At 56.6% G+C, this 12,277-nt stretch overlaps 3 protein-coding genes across 7 annotated transcripts in view; 2 read left to right on the forward strand and 1 right to left on the reverse strand.

Moving 5' to 3' along the window:
• Positions 1-12,003, forward strand: part of LOC122386123 (protein SMG8-like) — a 37,965-nt gene extending 25,962 nt beyond the window's left edge. For all 5 annotated transcript variants that reach the window (XM_043375000.1, XM_043375003.1, XM_043375002.1 and 2 more), the window contains 9 exons: positions 7,176-7,381; positions 8,101-8,191; positions 8,587-8,693; positions 9,180-9,283; positions 9,646-9,726; positions 10,067-10,236; positions 10,523-10,604; positions 10,855-11,035; positions 11,468-12,003. In XM_043375000.1, the coding sequence (XP_043230935.1) occupies positions 7,176-7,381; positions 8,101-8,191; positions 8,587-8,693; positions 9,180-9,283; positions 9,646-9,726; positions 10,067-10,236; positions 10,523-10,604; positions 10,855-11,035; positions 11,468-11,777 (1,332 nt within the window). In that variant the 3' untranslated portion in view covers positions 11,778-12,003. The remainder of the gene's footprint in view (positions 1-7,175; positions 7,382-8,100; positions 8,192-8,586; positions 8,694-9,179; positions 9,284-9,645; positions 9,727-10,066; positions 10,237-10,522; positions 10,605-10,854; positions 11,036-11,467) is intronic.
• On the reverse strand, positions 408-1,443 carry LOC122386126 (uncharacterized protein YwnB-like). The gene has a single exon (XM_043375010.1). The coding sequence runs from the start codon at positions 1,148-1,150 to the stop codon at positions 500-502; it is 651 nt and encodes a 216-aa protein (XP_043230945.1). The 5' UTR covers positions 1,151-1,443; the 3' UTR covers positions 408-499.
• On the forward strand, positions 1,762-5,251 carry LOC122386125 (oxidoreductase tpcG-like). The gene is made up of 2 exons (XM_043375009.1): positions 1,762-3,458; positions 5,189-5,251. Exon 1 carries the CDS (start codon positions 1,906-1,908, stop codon positions 2,560-2,562), a length of 657 nt encoding a protein of 218 aa, XP_043230944.1. The 5' UTR covers positions 1,762-1,905; the 3' UTR covers positions 2,563-3,458; positions 5,189-5,251.
• Positions 12,004-12,277: the final 274 nt, after the last annotated feature.

The raw sequence follows: 12,277 nt of genomic DNA on the forward strand, positions 1-12,277 counted from the left end.
GGGTCGTGACTCGACGGAATCGTCATCGGCCAGACACGTCACCGTGCGTGGATGTATGATCGTGATTCTGGTGACAGACTCGAGATCCGGTCATCAAGAGCAGGACACCGCTGAATCGTTAACGAATTATTGGCAGGTCACAAATGGACCACCGACAGGTCTTCAATAGGCCACCGTCACAGCCATGTGACTCACAGGTTATCTGCTTGAGTGCTCGTGAGTCTGGAGTTTTTCCATTTACGAGCTGAAGGTGCCTGTCATGCTTCCGTAGTTCCATACCGCTTAGTCATGGTACTGGGAGCAGATTGGGACTCCGAGTCACCTGCGTTCTCCAGCTTGAATTACCATTTTCAAATCTGCTGAATAATGGATGCGATGGCTAGAGTTACCTAAGGAACGGTGTATGGTATTCATGCAAACCGAACCATCTATTGCAAGCGAAAAACAAAACAAAACAAAACAAAACAAACTCCATCAGCTCGCTGCTGGGCGTCCGGCCTCACGAGTTGACGGCGATGGCGACCGCCTTCCTGCCGTAGCGGTCGTCCTCCAGCTGCTCCACCATGAAGCGGGCGACGTTGGCGCGCGGGATGTAGGAGGCCACGCCGGCGCCGCCGATGGCCATCGCTGCCTCGCGCTGCACCAGCGTCTGGTCGCGGGCGGCGCGGCTGTTGAGTCCGCCCGGCCGCACCACCGTCCAGTCCAGGTCGCCGGCCTCAGACTCCAGGTACTGCTCCATCTCCCGCATGTTGGTCAGCAGGTGCTTCAGGAACTTGACGAACAGGTTGAGGAAGAAGCCGTGCCCCTGCGCGGCGGTGACGTCCGTATAGAATGCTGTCAGCACCACCAGTCTCTTCACGCTGCTGGCTCGCATCGCCGTGACAGCTGCCTTCATCGACTCGGTGTAGCCGGTCACTGGCGAGTTACGGCTGAACCCCAGCGCGGACACCACCGCGTCATGCCCCCTGAACGCCTCCGTCAGCTCCTCCGCCGAGAAGATGCTGGCCTTGACGACGCTGAGGTTGTCGTGCTTCTGCTTCAGCTTGTCAGGGTTTCTGGCGATGGCAGTGACGCTGTGACCCCTCTTTAGGGCCTCGGCGATAACCAGCTGTCCGGTGCGGCCCGTGGCGCCCAGTACGCCAACCTTCATGGTCGCGGCTCGTAAGGTGTCAGTGACTCGTCACGGTGACAGCAGAGGGATGCCTGTAACACCAACCAACTGCCTCCTTGAGTGACCCTCCCTGGCGCTCGTCGCTGTCCACAACACTGTCCGCCTCACAGGGTATTGTGGAGGAACGATCGATCACAGTGACGCTCGACTGCGGCCTGCTCTGTCCACTTGGAGAGGTTACTGTATGTGGTCCAGTCACGGGCACCTCACTGTCCCGCAGCCGCCCGTCCACCGCTCCGTCCACCGCTCTCCGTCCACCACTGAGGGTCGGCGCCGGTAGCAGGGGCGCAGAGAGACGTCTCGGGCCGCTCACACCAGCGCCATCCAGCGGCCGCATAAATCGCCGATTCGTTTGAGCTGCAGGCTATGCAGCTAATTGCTAGTTGTGGGAAAACTGGAACGGAACATTTGATGGAATTTACCTGACAAAATCTATTTGACGTCTTTTATTAGTTTTCAACATTTTTGAATGTGATCTTTAAAACTTGCATCTCCAATGTCGCTCGTCAGCTGACGTAAGCCTGGAGCTGCGCCCTGTGCCCGCCAGATGTCAGTATTGGCAATGGGCGGAGCGTATCCCGTCGGCTGCCATTGTTGACGGAGGGCGGTCGGCGGTGTGGTAACGGCGGCTCCGCCCCGGAGGTGACCTGTGACGCTAGCTGCTGAGCTGAGCTGCTGAGCTGCACCGCAGCGACGAGAGGGCTGTGACCGGCTGTACCGAGGGTTCTGCTACCATGAAGCTCGCCGTGCTGGGAGCCACCGGCCAGACGGGCCAGCACCTCGTCTCACTGGCGCTGGGGCAGGGCCACAGTGTCACCGCCGTAGTCCGCAACCCCGACAAGCTGCAGCAGAAGCACGACAACCTCAGCGTCGTCAAGGCCAGCATCTTCTCGGCGGAGGAGCTGACGGAGGCGTTCAGGGGGCACGACGCGGTCCTCTCGGCGCTGGGCTTCTCTCGCTCGGATAACCCAGTGACCGGCTACACCGAGTCGATGAAGGCTGCCGTGGCGGCCATGCGAGCCAGCGGCGTCAAAAGACTGGTGGTGATGACATCCTTCTACACAGACATCGTGTCGGGCGGCAACGGCGGCTTCCTCGTCAACTGGATCCTGATCCCGCTCATCAAGCGGGTGCTGATGAACATGCGGGAGATGGAGCAGTACCTGGAGTCTGAGGCCGGTGACCTGGACTGGACGGTGGTGCGGCCGGGCGGCCTGTCCAACCGCACCCTGCTCGACCAGACGCCGGTCCAGGAGGAGGGCGGCATGTTCGTGTCGGAGCCGGGCGTCGCCATGTCGATCCCGCGCGCCAACGTGGCCAACTTCATGCTGTCGCAGCTGCAGGACAGCCCGTACGTACGGAAGACTGTGGCCATCGCCATGAAATCATGAGCGGTCGTGTGGGATGTGTTCACAGCGGACGGTAGTGGTGCTGCGTAATACCCTGGGACGTTACGTAATCCCTCCCTGGAGTACCGCCAAGGTGAAACTGGCCGCAGAGCGGCGGGGCTGTTTGCTCTCTGCGAGCTGGACAAACACACGGACATGGGCCGCCGATAGACGAGCGCCCAAGGAGCGGCGGGCGTGTTATCGGTGGGTGGGTGTGCTATCGGAGTGCGTGAACGTTGTAACGCGCACCTATGGCGTGACGATAGGCCGCCACGGTGCGTCCTGCTGCGCTCTGGTGCATATCTCTGCACTGCCGCTCTAAAGGCTGCTGCGAATAGGTTCATATTCCTGCACCACCACACTGTTATGGCTTCTGAGGATTGGAATGGTCGGCCGCTGGGCGCCAGGCTGCTGGTTGTCTCGACAGCTGAAACCATTCGTCACCACCATCGCCGCTTGTCACGAACTAACTTAATCTGTCGTCAGTCGTGACAACCCTTCGTGACGGGTGTTCCACTCTCTCCCTCGCCCTCATCACTACAATATTCTGTTCTGTTACGTCACATTCGTACGTCCAATACTACTATCCTGTCCTCTCCTTTCCCTTCTCCCATTCCCTGGATCTATGTCTTTTCTTTGTCTCTTCCTAACTTGCCACTTCCCGGCTCCTTTTTACGTTTCCCTGCCCTCATTCCCCCGTCTCTCTAAACATGCCGGTTGCCGAGGTTTTTGCTCGCTAGTTTGCTTGTTCTCGAGGCCAGCCGGCCTGCTAACCATCTGCCAGGCCGCAGTAGGTAGCAGTCAGTCTGATGCCTTTATTGCTGTCTCGGAACTGATGCTTCGAACTCTGACAGCTGTCGTGCTCGTGTTTTCGAGATGAAAATGTGGATGTTATGTCGATATGTTACAGGCCGTATGAAAACTCAGTCCGTTTGCAAACGGCCTGGCCCGATTCAGGCCGTTTGCAAACGGCCTGGACAGCCCAGTCAGTATGCAAACGGACTGAAAAGTCAGACCGTTTGAATACGGGCTGAAATTCCAGGCTGTATGCAAACCGCCTGAAATTTCAGGCCGTTTGCAAACCGTCTAGGCCGTTTGACAACTTTCCAGACACCAGGCCGTTTGCAAACGGTCTAGGCATTTTGAAAACAATCTGGTTTGCATAAAGTTACAACTGGACAATGTTGAGTTTGTTGAAGCACGACCGTTTCATGACATTACATGGTACCATGAAATCCTGAGGTGCATTCGGCATCCGGAAAAATATTGTCACTCGGATATTCTCCGTCGGAAAATTATTGTTGAGCGCCTATCTTCAGCATGTCTCGTTATCGCGATGCCGTTCGTGATCTCCGATGATTCTCGCTAGTTCCGGAAAATTCTCCCTGATTTTCCCGATGACGAATGCAGGCCTGGTCAGGAAGAGATTAGCAGAACTGAGACCCGGCCCGTATAGCGCCCGGTCGACCCGGGCTTCCTCCGGACTTCAAAGGTTCCGGTTCGCCTTCCACCGCAATGGTCAAGTATTGCCGGCGTATACGCCACCGGCCAGCCGCCGGCGCAGCGGTCGACCGGGCGCGGTGAGGACTCTAATGTGAACCAGTGGCGCGGGAACTTCTTCCAGACTGGGGGGGGGGGGGGACTGAACCATTATAGAGATCAACCTAGGGTACCCCCAAATCTAGTTTTCTCACCGGTTTTAGGCCACTTATTTTTCAGACCTTGGCCAATAAAAAAGCGAAAATATTTGCAAAAAAGTCAGGTATTCCGTCTCAGCTGAGTGAAGAAACTACCGTTTTGGCAACCTGGAATAAAGGTTTTAATCTGCCAAATGAGTTGCCGAGCCAGTGAAAGAGGTGGATTTTTCACTTACATGCTTTCTTCCTTTGTGACCCACAACCCCTAATTTGGGGAGGACAAGCTGCCCCAACGGTTCCTGACCTCATGAAAAGTTGTGGGGCACCGCCCCCACGGCCCCAGAGCTGTGGGAGCAAGCTTCCCGCACTGCCCCCTCCCCCGGTTCCCGCGCCTTTGTATGAATCTATGAAATTATGTTGGTAGATTTCCGAGTTCGATTCCTCCAGCTGGGGGGGGGGGGGGCTCAAATACATTACGAGCCCCCCCCCCCCAGCCGAAAAGTTGGAAGGGCTCAGCCCCCGCTAGCCCCCCCCCCCGGTTCCTGCGCCACTGATGTGAACTCTGATGTCCATTGCGCGCTCCGGCGTTTTATGCCGCAAAATAATCAGTGAGTCTTGTAGTGATACGTTTCACCAGACCTCACCAGTAGTGGCTTCACCAGGCTCCATCAACTGGATGGCCGTACGTACACAGGCAAACCGTGAACTTGTATAATGCATTATTTGGATGCAATGGATGCAACCTGATCATCGACCAACCTGGATCCATTAAGTTCAATCTTCAGAGGTTGTTGTTACTTCGCCAGACCGTTTGAAAACTGACTAGGCCGTTTTCAAACTGTCTAGGCCGTTTCAAACTGCCTAGGCCGTTTTCATACGGCCTGATATTTCAGGCGGTTTGCAAACGGCCGGCTTTTTCAGGCCGTTTTCAAACGGCCTGACTGGGCCAGGCCGTTTGCAAACGGACTGGGTTTTCATACGGTCTGTAACAGATATATATGATGACGCAAAGGCTGTAAACAGATACCACAAATATATGCATTGGTTCAAGCATTTGCGCACTTGTTTGGCAAGGCCCTGCTGTTGCTAGCTTGTCGCAATCCGATCGTGGAATCGTGTGTGGGACAAGAATAAACCAGCTGCATTGTTACGGAGCGAGCGAAGCGAGCGGAGTCTCATACTGAATTAAGGGAAAATCCTGAGTATGAGCGGCCGGCCGGCCGGCCGGCCGGCCGTGGGGACGCTCTTCAAAAGCTAATATCTTAGGAACGGGACATCCGATTGACAAGCGGTCTTCTTTACTGAATGTCACTTGGACGTAAAAGTTATGTGGTGTGATGGCCACCATGCGTTCTTGCCAACCACCGCACGTGGCGCGTGGTAAAGTTGGACATTTTTTAAGAACCCCCAAAATTGCAACCTCAATAACGGAACAACGGTTGGGCCGATTGAATTGAAACTCGGTACACAGTTAGGTCTCCATCAGATAATTCATCTGCATGTGTTAAGGTTGGGGTGCTACAGCACGTGCGCACGTGCAGGGGGCGCTCCCAGATCTCGAGAACGGCTGGGCCGATTGCGCTCAAATTTGGTACACGGTTGGGGACCAGTTAGTAGGGTGCCGTGCAAAAGTCAGTTTGGACCCCGCTTGCACGTGCGCACGTGCAGTGTGCCGCTTCCAGATCTCGAGAACGGCTAGGCCGATTGCGCTGAAATTTGGCACATCGCTAAAGACCGGTTAGTAGGGTGCAGTGCACAAGTTAGTTGGAGGTACCCCCTCCCAATTTCGCTCGTGCAAGGCTCATCCTCTCGCTCGCTCCGTTGGTCGCCCAAAAGGCGTTTTACTGGTTATTGCCACATTGGAAACATCTACATTGCATCCTCCTACTAGGTTAATAAAGTAAACATGGCAGATTAATATTTCAAATAAATTTGTGACCTTTGTCATGCAGACTGCACTGTGCAGCATGGCGGCTGCGTCAACATAGGTAGTCGTCTCATGGCCGAGTCACCATATCAGGCCCAATGAGACCCCAGTCAACAAACCCCCGCTGACAAAGAGCGATTGGTGCTTTGTCCCCATTACCGTCTCTGTGCCGACCCAGAGCCGTACCTCGCACTGACCCAGTTCCGTCTCCGTACCATACTGTACCGGTACTGTGACCAGTACTAACCCAGCCCCGTGTCCTGTACTGACCCAGCCCCGTGACCTGTACTAACCCAGCCCCGTGTCCTGCCCGTGTCCTGTACTAACCCAGCCCCGTGACCTGTGCTGACCCAATACCGTGACCTGTACTAACCCAGCCCCGTGTCCTGTACTAACCCAGCCCCGTGTCCTGTACTGACCCAGCCCCGTGTCCTGTACTAACCCAGCCCCGTTTCCTGTACTGACCCAGCCCCGTGTCCTGTACTAACCCAGCCCCGTGTCCTGTACTAACCCAGTCCCGTGTCCCGTACTGACCCAGCCCCGTTTCCTGTACTGACCCAGCCCCGTGTCCTGTACTGACCCAGCCCCGTGTCCTGTACTAACCCAGTCCCGTCTCTGTACTAACCCAGCCCCGTGTCCTGTACTGACCCAGCCCCGTGACCTGTACTGACCCAGCCCCGTGTCCGTACAGAACCAATACCGTGACCTGTACTGACCCAGTCCCGTGTCCGTACTGACCCAATACCGTGACCAGTACTGATCCAATACCGTGACCAGTGCTGACCCAATACCGTGACCAGTACTGACCCAATACCGTGACCAGTACTGACCCAATACCGTGACCAGTACTGACCCAATACCGTGACCAGTACTGACCCCGCCCCGTGTCCTGTACTGACCCAATACCGTGACCTGTACTGACCCAGCCCCGTCTCCGCACTGGCCCAGCCCCGTGTCCGTACTGACCCAATACCGTGACCTATACTGACCCAGCCCCGTCTCCGCACTGACGCAGCCCCGTCTCCGCACTGACCGCTTCCCTCTACCCTCAGCTGCTGAGCGCCATGGCGGTGTTCCGGTTGCACGCGCGCGGCCCGTGCTGCGGCCAGTACCTGGCGCGCCTGGAGGAGGAGTGTGGCCGGCTGTGGCGGCAGGGCCGGCAGATCTGCGAGGCGCTCAGTCTCACCGGTAACCCGTGCATTAATCCGGTGCACCGGCTGCCCGGTCAGCCGGAGGACGAGGACGATCTGGAGCACAGGTGGGCCGCTGACACTGACACATCCGACACTGACACATACTGACACTGACTGCCCGGCCAGCCGGAGGACGAGGACGACCTCGAGCACGGGTGAGACACTGACACTGACACATCCGACACTGATACATACTGACACCGGCTGCCCGGCCAGCCTGAGGACGAGGACGACCTCGAGCACAGGTGGGACACTGACACTGAGATGGTACTGACGCTGAGACTGACACTGACACACACTGACAACGACACCGAGACTGACACCAACCAGACAATGAAACTAGCAAATGCCTTTAAGGCACCGATACTGACCTGACACACTACACTCACCTGTATAATTGTGTGTTGTCAGTTTCATATGTGAGGTAGCGACATGACACGGCGTAATTAAAGACGAAAGTGTATGCAATATACAACGACCTCAGTTACGTCCATAGGCGGCGGAACGGGGGGGGGGGCACCGTGCTCCCCTTTATTTTGCCATTTTAGCTATCCCTATGGGCGTTGCATGGAAAGAATGAGACCCAAAGTCGGCAGTGCCCCCCCCCCCCTTAATTGAAGGTGTTCCGCCGCTACTGGTTGTGTCTACGCTGGTGTAGGCTGCGGTCTAGTCTACGACCTCAATTTTTATCCCGAGAGACGACTAAATATGCCTGATGTGACCGTCTTGTGTGTGCTGTCTGCTCCACCACCGGCATTACCGCGTGCTATTTCTCCCGCCTCAGACGTCCGGAGATGGACCACTGCTCGGGCGTGCGGTACTTGTCCACGTGCAACTGCGGCCGGCGGCAGCGGCAGCGCGACGACCCCTTCACGGTCAGTGCTCCTGAACGACACCCCCGGGACGGCAAAAGGGAGGGTTGGGACGACCCCTTCACGGTCAGTGACCTTAGTTTCCTCACCCATCACGCTGCGCGTAGCCAGGTGGGGAAGGGAAGGGTGGAACGACTGTTCACGGCCAGCTTCCGGCCTTACACTCGCGGTGCTATGCTAACCGAGTGTTGATAAAAATGAGGGCCAACAGCTTAAGGTATTGTCAAAACTTGCCTTGTTCGTCGACGTACTGAATGTTTTACCCATTTGCTAGTTTCCGTGTGTTTAACACGCTTGTAAAAACTCTGAATTCATGCTCATTCTCCCGGTGATCGCCCACCCCTCGCTCTCCTGCTCCCCCCGCCCGCTCACCACCCGCCCCCGTGCCCTGCCGACAGGTGCGTCGAGCCAACTACGAGTTTTACGCGGCGCTGGCCGAGTCGTGCTGCGGCGGCCTGCAGCAGCACGAGTTTCCCGTGTTCCGGCCGGGCGCCAACAAAGCCAGGTGAATACTCCGATCTCCATACACACTCTCCTTTTACTGTATGCATGTCTGTCCCTTTGTGTGTGTCTGTGTGTCCGTGAGTTTTTCGTTCGTCTGACGCGACCTTTTTCCACCAGGCGGCGATGGTGAACGTGACTCACTGACTTGACCTGTTTCACAGGGCGGTGGGGGCGAGTGTCACTGACGTGATCTGACCCGTGTTTCTGCAGGGCGGCGTTTGTGTAAATTTCACTGACCTGACCTGACCTGACCTGTCCCCCCAGGGCGGCGGTGGTCTCGGCGGCTGACGGCGGCTCAGAGCTCAGAGCTGGCGGAGCGGACCGCCCCTGACCTGACCTGACCTGTCCCCGCAGGGCGGCGGTGGTGTAAATTTCACTGACCTGACCTGTCCCCGCAGAGCTGCGGTGGTCTCGGCGGCTGACGGCGGCTCGGAGGTGACGGAGCGGACCGTCCCTGACCTGACCTGACCTGACCGTATCTCCACAGAGCTGCGGTGGTCTCGGCGGCTGACGGCGGCTCGGAGGTGGCGGAGCGGACCGCCCCCGACCCGGACAATGCCACCATCTCTCCCACCTTCGGACTCGGACTCAGTACGTAGTCGGGGCGATACCCTGGGTAGGGACAGTTGCGAGGGCGCCACGAACAGTCACAGAATAGAACGCTCCCAGATGCAATCATTATTAGTAAACATATTTTCATTGCTTGCTTGGGACGGGTTGATGAGTCACAGAACTTCTCAAAGGAAATGCGTTTTGTATGAGATGCAGCGTTTTTGGCGGCACTCGTGTAGTGCAGCGTTCGGTGAATGTTATGTCTGACAGCTGTGACGGTTGGCTCTCGGACCACTCTGCCTCCACTACCTATCCACTGTCACAGACCTACCGTGTGCCGGAGCAGCCTGACCTACCCCGTGGCCCGCTGCCGCCCGATGACCGGTGTCTGTCCGTTCCAGGTCAGGGCGAGGCGGACGAGGCGGAGAGGAGCGGCGGTCCCACCAGCAGTCCCTCCGACATCTCCGTCACCGTCAAACAGGGTGAGCCAGGGAGACGTGGTAAGCCGGGGGGGGGGGGGGGGGAGCTGGTCATCAGGGGTGATCGGGAGACGCGTTACCAGGGAGGCCGGCGAGCCGTCACCCAGCAGGGCGGACCATAGCATGGGAGGACCTGGACTGAGTCCAAGCCGTGATCAACGCTTCCTAATGCTAACAGTCATGCTTCGTCAGGTATTCTTTCATAGCAGAAGTAATCGTATGGACACACGTCCTGCAGGTAACATTTGCTCACTGAACGAATTTCTTATCCATATGCCTTTTTGCATTACATTGCTTTCCGTCGCTCTCTGTAACGGCCATCCCGTCTCCCTGTCATCCCCAGAGAGCCGTCGCGCGCCGGAGGTGCTGCCGTCCACTGAGGAGTACCTGGACGGCATGGTGACGACGACCACGCCGCGGCACCTGCTGCCCGAGTACCCCAGCTTCAGCCTGGTCTGCCTGGGACAGTCGTCTCTGTACTCACACGCCGCCGGACTGCAGGGATTTCTGCAGGTGAGCGTTGGACGGGGTGGTTAAGGCTGAAGAGGGGGTGGGAGAGGGTGAAATATGACGGTGGGGGTGGCCGGTGGATAGGGTGGGACTTGGGTAGATTTTCTGAACTTGCACAAAGATGAGACATGCGAGAGATGTATGTAGGATATGACAATGATAACCAGTTTTATGTCATTTGGACATGGTCCCCTACTTTGTTACGTTGGCTCCCCTTCCGTAAAATTTCCTAATAATATTTGGCTTCGTAGATTGAGTGTGATCTCAAACAGGCTTCTGTTGTCCACAGGGCTCCAACTACCTGCTGCCGTGGGAGCTTAGGATGAAGACAGAGAAGCTGGACACCAGAAAAGGATACATCAAGAAAAAAGGTATGTTGCGGTACCGCCAGAACAACCATTTCAAATGTCTAAACCGGCATACGGTCTACAAAACTTGTGTCTGATGGCAGCCACAAAATACGTCAGTTACAGCGGAACCTTTATAAAGCTGATGTATCCTGCAGTTCGTCGTTGATTGAATATCATTTAGCTCATGCGCCGCGTGCCCTTACCTTTCATGCCCCCCTCCCCCATAGTCTCACTTGCACTCCGCCCCCGCCCCTCCCCCTGCTACTGCCAGAGACCTACGACATCTACGCCAAGATATTCATCGGTTTCGAGTACGAGTGTCCGCGCGGCCACCGGTTCATGCTGTCGGCTCCGGACCGCGTGATGAAGGTGGCGGCGGCGGCGCAGGTGAAGGACAGCGCCGCCACGGTGGCCACCAGCGATATGCCGCTCTACTTCAACTGCCCCTGCAGGTCAGGCCGCGGGGGCCAATGAAGACAGGGCCGGGTGGGGTGGTGGTGGGAGTTTGAGGGAGCAGTCAGCATTTGCGAAGGATAGAATGGCATGCCTTATTTCATAGGTCTTTCACGTGCTTTGCCGTTAAATCTGCAGATGTGGCCGCATTCAGCGATTCGTTTAACATATTACTTGATTTTCATTCATTTGAATGAGCGTTCAACATTCAGCGATTCCTTGTCTGCTATCCAGAATAGTTTTAAACTTGCAGATATATTTGATGTAAATGACCATGTATCTGTGTGCGATGAAATACCTTTTTTCGAATGGAATGCATACATTTACCTGAAACTCCCCAATTTTAGCCCTCCTTGCCTTTCTATGTTTTCTAACGTCCTCTCCCAGCCTCCCTGTCTGACCTCTAACCCCTTCCCTCATGCCGTCCTCAGTAAGAAGCTGAAGCCGTTCGTCAGCCAGTTGATGCGGCTGCACGTGGTGACGCCCAAGTCGGCGGTGCGGGTGACTCTGGAGCCGCGCGTGCAGCCGCAGCCGCCGGACGGCGCCGTGTTCGTGCCGGGCGGTGAGCGCGGCGCGCTGGAGCTCAGCCCTGCCGCCTACTGGCTGCTCCGGCTGCCCTACCTGTACCGGGAGTGCGGCGGCTCGACGGCGGCGCCTCCCCGACAGGAGGTGCCGCCCGTCGGCCGCGGCCGGCTCCTCAAAGACATGTTCGGAGTGGTGATACGCGATGATGTGCTGTGAGGGAGGGGCCGGGTGCTGTGGGAGGGGAGGGGAACAGCTTTGGGTATCAGGGGAGGGAGTGGAGATGTCGGTGAGTGAGAAACGCAGGCGTAAAGATCAGGGGCAATCATGGTTCTGAAGAAAATGCGGGATCTATGTCAGAGTCAAGACAGTGTCACTGAAAACGTCGTAATCGTACCTATGTGAAACAAAAATGTGAGATGCTAATACAGTTCAATCAGGCTTGCCACAAAGTGTCACGATGAGTACCGATTCCAAGTTCGCATCACGGTTCCGGATTACGATCGTTGACGATCACAGTCGCGAGGCTGGCAGTGTATCTTATGACAGTCATTCATATCGATGAATATGTTATCAGGTCATGGCGACTGACTAGTTTGGCGACCCCAGCCCGAGGAGGCTACTGCCCACTATAACCCCTTGTTCAGCGGTGCCACGGAGTCTGACGGTGTGGACGGTACCAACGGATTTCAACTGTGCCTCACAACAAATGACGAAAA

This window comes from Amphibalanus amphitrite, unplaced genomic scaffold, assembly GCF_019059575.1.
Source record: "Amphibalanus amphitrite isolate SeventyFive unplaced genomic scaffold, NRLGWU_Aamphi_draft 000241F_arrow, whole genome shotgun sequence".
Classification (NCBI taxonomy): domain Eukaryota; kingdom Metazoa; phylum Arthropoda; class Thecostraca; order Balanomorpha; family Balanidae; genus Amphibalanus; species Amphibalanus amphitrite.